At 48.8% G+C, this 7,029-nt stretch overlaps 1 protein-coding gene across 1 annotated transcript in view; it reads left to right on the forward strand.

Annotated features, from left to right (window-relative positions):
- Positions 1-1,078, forward strand: part of GRIK3 (glutamate ionotropic receptor kainate type subunit 3) — a 106,517-nt gene extending 105,439 nt beyond the window's left edge. Inside the window, exon 16 of the mRNA XM_079325591.1 lies at positions 726-1,078. Within this exon, the coding sequence (XP_079181717.1) occupies positions 726-920 (195 nt within the window). The 3' untranslated portion in view covers positions 921-1,078. The remainder of the gene's footprint in view (positions 1-725) is intronic.
- The last annotated feature ends 5,951 nt before the right edge of the window (positions 1,079-7,029 follow it).

A 7,029-nucleotide genomic window follows, 5' to 3' on the forward strand; every position in this document is an offset into this window, starting at 1 on the left:
TGTTTATACTTTTTGGAGTCTGAGACAGCGAGGTGTCATTGAGTCCCGGGCCTGGAGAGGAACTGTTTTGTCTGAATAAAATGGGAGAACAGCATCTGACAGGCTATGGAGCTTTACAGTTAGAATTGCAAGATTGTGACTGCTTGGGCTTGGGGTTTGCCCCATGCTGCTACAACAAGCCTGGATAAGATGTTCCATAAGATGTTCTGCCTGGTGTCTCAGGCAGATTTCAGCCACAAGGTACTTGGATGCAAGCAATGCCTGGAGTTTAGGCCATCAGCTCATTGTGATTTCTGCTCAGCTTGCAAAGTTCCTTCTTGGCCAGCAGAGAAAGAGACCGAGAAAGCTGCATGGACACTTTATTTCTTCCATGAAGGGGTCCAGGCAGCAATCCAAATATATAAAGTACTGAGGGGGCTTTTGTAGGGTCAGGGTGCCTTAGAAACAGACCAATAGTATAGGGGATTTGTGAAACTGACCAACCACTAGAGATTTTAGGTAAAAAGTGACCTATGGGATCAAAAGGGACCAGTTAAATCACAAAGAGATAAAGCAGGGGTTTGCAGAGGGGGTGAAATATTTCTAGCATTATTAATTCTAAGGAGCAATTCCTTATCTAAAGGATGATTTTCCAGGCAGGCCCTATCAGGGTTTACAAACAGAATTACAAATAGAGGGAAAATACCAAAGCTAAAACCCTAAGGCATCATCCCCTCTGTCCCCAGCGCTCCTTCTGCAGCGCCATGGCCGACGAGATCCGGCTGTCCCTCACCTGCCAGCGCCGGGTCAAGCACAAGCCCCAGCCCCCCGTGATGGTGAAGACGGACGCCGTGATCAACATGCACACCTTCAACGACCGCCGGCTGCCCGGCAAGGACAGCATGACCTGCAGCAGCGGGCTGGCACCTGTGTTCCCCTAGGGAATGGCAGCGGGGGGGTGGGAGGGAAGGAGTTGCTGCAGACAAGGCTGGACGCACCCTTAAGTAGGGAAGGATAGATTAAAAAACAAGAGAAAAATAACCAAGAAAAAAAAATAATAATAAAAAGCCTGGTTTGTTCATTTCAAGAACAAGGCCTTTGCAATGCAGCTGCATCCGTCACCGCAGAGGAGCCAGAACTTCCAAGCACGGACAGTAACGTGGGTCTTGGGGCTTTTTGCGTTTGTTTTGTTACTTTTCATTCCTTTTTTTTTTTTAAATGCTTCGATCCTCCAGGCCTCATGGAGTCCAAGCACCACCCAGGAGTGTGATGTTTACACACCGAGAGCAGGCAGAGGATTGAGGGGGTGAGGAGGAGCCCCGAGCGCGGCTCCATCAGCACGGCAATAAACAGGAACACTCAGCCAGGGCTGAGCCCTGCCCCTCACCAACACACACAGCACATTTTGGACACTCTGGGAAAGGGAGAGGCACTGGGATGGCTGGGGCAGTGCCTGTCCCCACAGCAGCTCGCGGTGGCCGGCACCTCGCAGCTGTGCTGGCCGCAGCCACCCGCACAGGGACATCCCCCCTGGAGCCTGGTGGCAGGAGGGGACACACCTTCCTCAGCAGATCCAGGGCAGCCAGCTGGGCAGAGGATGGTGAGGCTGAAATGGACCCAAGCTCCAGGTCGAGGAGGGCACAGCGTGGCACACACAGGACCTTCTGCTCCGCCAAGTGACAGCACGCACCAAACTCCAGCCCAAGCCCAGGGTGACACCGTGATCTCCAGGTCCTCAGCTCTGTCTCTGCTCTTCCTGCAAAGCTCAGTCTCTCCTGAAGAGAAACATGGAAGCAACCAGGTCCACAGGCTCCAGCAGCAGCAGGAGCAGAGCTGCTTCCAAGAGCCAAAAATGCCAATTTCTGTGAAATTCAGCAGTGCTGAACTGCAGCTCCACACTGGGAGGGGACTGTGGTTTAGGACAACTGGTTTAGAGACACTGGTTTAGGACTTACTGCTCTCCATGGCATCAAGGACCTGAAAGATGGATCTCAGCCAGGGCTGACGTGGGAGGAGCAGAGCCAAGTCTGGGATTACTCCTGCTCTGGCCACAAACTGCCACTCCTCAGGCAGCCTCTCCATGGGATTTAAGCAAACACACACTAAAATGTTTTTTAGGAAATCTTCCATGAATTGTCTTCTTATTTTCAGGTTGCTTAATGCAGAAGGTTGGTCCTGCAGATGAATTTAGGCATAATTACCAAAGACCCAGCAGTGTTACCTAAGGTAACACTTGAGTAAAATCCCGCAGGCAGCCAGTGGGACACTGTGGATTCATTCACAAAATTAAACAAATGGAAATTCCTCTGCCCACTGTAACCCAGAATGTCACACACGTGATGCAAAGGTGCTTAAAATCTCTGATTTAAATGCTGGTGGTGTAGAAAACAATACCACCCTTCCCCTGCAGGATAAGAGGGACAGTGACCTGCTGCAGGACCCCACCTGTGTGGAGGGCAGGTGGGGCAGGGATGGAGCAGCCAGAGCCCCAGCTCTGCACCCAGAGCCTCTCTCTGTGCCATGGGTGCAGCAGGTGCTGAGGCCACCACAGGAACTGAACTGACCCCATCCACCCTCCCATGCTGCACAGGATTCTGGAAAGTTTATGCTCACCCACAGGAACAAACCTGTCTGTAGCTGATTTTGGATTTTCGCCCACCTGTTCCTCTCTGTGCTCAGCTGGGAAGGTTGTCTCGAGCTGAGCAGAATTAGAAGATTTATTCAAGGGGGAAGAGCTGCTCCCCCAGCCCATCCTGGAACACAGTTTGTCCTTATTTTGCTTTTTCTATGATGTAAAGAAACAACAGAGTGACCCCAAACAAAATCAGGTGATTTGTCATACTTGGACTCAAGTAAAGATATGCAAAGAATTTACATTCATTTTCACCTTTTCATAAAAACCATGAAAAATTAGGGATGAAAGCTGCCAATGAAATGGGCACCAGATTCTTAATAGTTTGCTGCTTGAATACCTCAAGCAGAGGACAGACTAAAGTGTGGGGCAGCTTCCCAAAGCTAATGACATGCTTTCTGTATTCCTTTGCAAATCCTTAGGCTTGTCAGAGTAGTAGATTTTATGTTTTCCTTGCAGATTTCTAAGCTCTAAAAAGAAACAGCAGAGATGAAAACAAAGCCTGAAATTGGTTTTAAATGTCCAGAGAGTAAAATACCACAGAAATCAGCATTCGTTTTGCTTCTTGGCAGAGTTTTAAAAAATAAATAAATATTTCTAATACCACAAACCCAATTAATTTATTGACACCAGCCTGATTTGGTTTTACTCACAAATGTGACAGCTGAGCATCTGGAGCTACTGGTGTACTGACAGCCAGATCAAACCCTGCAGATGAATCTTTTCCATCCCTACACCCCTAAATCAGCCACGAGCTGCAGCCAAATTCCTGCATCTATTTGATGGCTTTGTGTCGAAGGTTTTGATCATTGGAACGCTTGACATCCAATAAGGGAATGTTCTGCAGAGCCCAAAACAAGGCAGAGGAGCTGCTGGGACCCAGCTTGGTGCAGACCCTTCCCCCTGGCCCCGCTCACTGTGACCCGAGAGGACAATCTCAGCCCTCAGCCCTTCCTGGGGACCAGGGCAGCACCCAGGAGAGCTCCCAGAGCCTCCCCGTGTGCTCCTGGTGCCACAGCCCAAAGCCATGTGTGTCCATGCCAGAGGAGGAGCAGCCAGCCCAGTGTGTCACAGCCACGTGTTGGGACACTTGGGGAGGGACAGACCAAGCCTCAAAACCTTCTGTGAGCATCCACGACCTGGTTGGGAATATCAACAACTCACATCTGAAATCATCTGGCTTCCAACATTTAACTCAGTTCCTTTCTTCACTTGGACTGGAAAACTGAGGAGGAAATGCAGAAAAAGCAGGTTTGGGTTGTTAAACTGTTAAATCTAAAGTGTTGTCACCTTGGCTCACTGTCCCCTCATCACTTGCTTTTTTGCTCCAGCTCTCCTGTGACACAGAGCAGGGGCAGCCTGCAGCTTCCCTGGGGAGGATTTTCAGTTTGGAGCCACCCAACAGCACGTGGCAGGTGTGATGTGGAGGGGACACACTCACAGAGAGGTGGAATATGCAAAGGGGAGCCAGCTCCAGCTCTGGGCACCCACTGCTCTGCCTGGGTGCTGGCACAGAGGCTCTCTGGCAGGTCACAGCAAAGGGACTTGGTGGATCCTGGTGGCTTCACCCAGTGTTCACCCCAACACCAAGTGACTGTGGGGTGTGACATCCCCAGAGTGCTCGGGGCTGGCAGGGCAGGGGCATCCCCAGGCATTGGCATCACGAGCCCTCTGCTCTGTACCTTACTTTGACATGTTTCTCAAAAAAAAAAAAAAAAAAAAAAAAAAAAAAAAAAAAAAAACAGAATAGAAAAGAGTGGGAAAAAGGAAAAAATATTCTCCGTGACATTCAGGGGATTTTCCTTTGTGGACATGCAGAATTTCTATGAATATAGTTTTTTGTAAACATTTTGTAACAATTTTGGTTTCATAGTAACTGTGTTACTTGCTGATCATTCTAGGCCGATGTAAATAAAATTTCCAAAAAATAAAAAAAAAGAAAAAAAAGAAAAAAATTCTGATTATTTTCCTTTTTAAGACACTGTGATATATCAAAGTGCACAGTTTGCTGTATGAAGTAATATGGTTTTAAATTTTAAATAAATAATTTCTAGAAAATAATGAAGTTTATGCCTGTTTATACTCAACATCTCCCTTTCTCCTTGCTCAGATTCTGTCCCAAACTCACCTTGTTTAACAATATCCCAACTTTATCAGCCATACAGCCAGAGATGATAAAACCAGTGATGATAAACTGAACCCAAACACCTGGGAAGTGCTGCTGGTGCTGCTCACCAAAGGGGTTTTGGCACTTTTGGGGCAGAGGTGATGATCTTGAGCACAAGACATGCAGAGGAAGGAAAGGCTCAAATTTTGGCCAGAGAGAGGGAAAAGACAATGAGGCTCAGACAGTGCAGCTCTACCACAGCTTGATATCAGACAGGTAATTAAGCCTGGAAATTCCATGAGGAGCATCCACAGGAGCTCTCTCCCATCGTGGTTTGCCTGGGGGCTGCCTGAGCTTTCCATCACAGAGAGGAGCTGCAGCCCTGGCGAGGCCAGGCTCATAAAAGCTCTGCTTGCCTCTTCCCTCCCGTGTAAGACAGAAATCTTATTAGCCCTAAAAGCTGAGAGCACCCTAAAGGCCAGTGTTTATTAGTCTAAACCTTTATGACTGCTTTATTCTATCAAGGCAGGGAGGAGAGCTCTGCTGTTCCTGGGGTGGGAGCAGCGAGCGTGGATGGAGCTGAGCCCTTCCTGCAGAGATAAAACAAACCCCAAAAGTGGAGGTACAGCCCTGGGAGAGGCTTCAGGGGCACAGCCCACCCTGCACACTGAGAAATAAAGACAATTCCTCCCCACTTTCATTCTTTTTAAGGGTCACCCTCAAAAATCTTTCCCATCTCTCTCTGCTTGAGCCCCCATAAAAGCAAAGCTTTGACGCTGGCACCAAGGGGGGATCAGCAGAGCCGAGCCCAGCCTCACTTTTATGCTCTGAACCCTGATCAATATGCAGAGAACACAGCAAAAAAGAAGAAGGAAAAAAACGTAAAAGCAGCGGATGCTTTTGCAAAGCTGCTTCTGCATCACTTAGCATGGGAGACCTTCTCTGGAGCAAAATCCCTCCCCACGTGCTGAGGGAGCTGCAGCTCCCAGCTGGAGGACAGCAGGGGCAGGACAGGGCAGCACCAGCTGACCCTGCATGACAAACCCCCGGCTGAGGCAGGAACACCAGGAATTGTCAACATAAATCGTTATCAGCAATAACGCCAGGCAGCAATTAACCTTGTCAGTCACAGCTCACCCTTTACTGGCTGTGACCCACCGCCTCGGAGCTGCCAATCACCTCCCCATGAATAATGAATGAGACAAGAGATTTCACTCATAAAGCAGCAGTTCAGTTCCCTTTGAGCACCAATTAATCCCTCTGGGCAAAATATGGAGGAAATTGGGAAATGGTGGGAGGTGTCTGCCCACCCTCCCACCTCCCAGTCCCAGCCAGGCACCTTCAGACATTTTAGGTTTTCAGCCCAGCAGAGAGCAATTTTTAACCTGGATTTCTTCCAGCAAAATCCCATTTCAAAGCAGTAATTGTACATCTGCAAGCAAGTGTTTTGCTGACCCTGGGTGTCAGTGCTCTGATACATCCCTGTGCCCTCTCACAGGGACAGCAGTTGACGTGGGCCACCCTGACCCCCTCTGTGTGCACTCTGGCTCTCCATGAACACCAACCCCTTCCTTCTCCCCAAACCAAAAACATCTCTGCCACTCAGGGAGGACTCAGGCAAGTTTGAACCTGAATGTTTACATGGGTAAAATACACTTGATTTCTTTAATGGGAATTTAGGGGTGTAACAGAGGGAGTGATGGGAGCAGGAAATCCTTTGTCTCCTCTAGTGCCTCCCAGAGTGGGTTGGGCAGGACAGTCCCTGCACAGGACAAGAACTGTGTTTGCATCACTACTACAAGGCCCAAACCACAATGAAAATGGGGAGCAGCACCTGCATGAAACAACTTTTTATTTAATAGTATCCTTGCCTGTCCAGCATCCTTTCAGGATCTTCCTGAGATTTTCACAAGTGCATTATCTCATCCCAACCCAGCTTACTGAGCATGACAGGTTGATCCCAGCTCCTGTCACCTCCATCTCTGCATCCACAGATGAGGAATTGAAATGACTCACAGCACAGCCAGGAGCTGTAGGACCTCCTCCAGAGACCCCTCCATTATTCTACTTTCCAGAAGGAGCAGAATGGGAGGTGGCCCCTGCAGAAACAGAAAGTGATGCCAGTGGGAAGTGGAGCCCAGCAGAAAGGTGAATAGCACAAAAAGAAACCTGCCCTGAGCCTCCAGACACAGCCAGGATCCAAACTGGACTGTGATATTTGAAAATTAAAATAGAAATGCAGTATTACAAAGAACAATCCCAAAACACTGCCAGAGTCAGAATCCAAGCTGACACCCGTCAGTCAGTCAGG

This window comes from Erithacus rubecula (genome assembly GCF_903797595.1).
Source record: "Erithacus rubecula genome assembly, chromosome: 23".
NCBI classification, from domain to species: Eukaryota; Metazoa; Chordata; class Aves; order Passeriformes; family Muscicapidae; genus Erithacus; species Erithacus rubecula.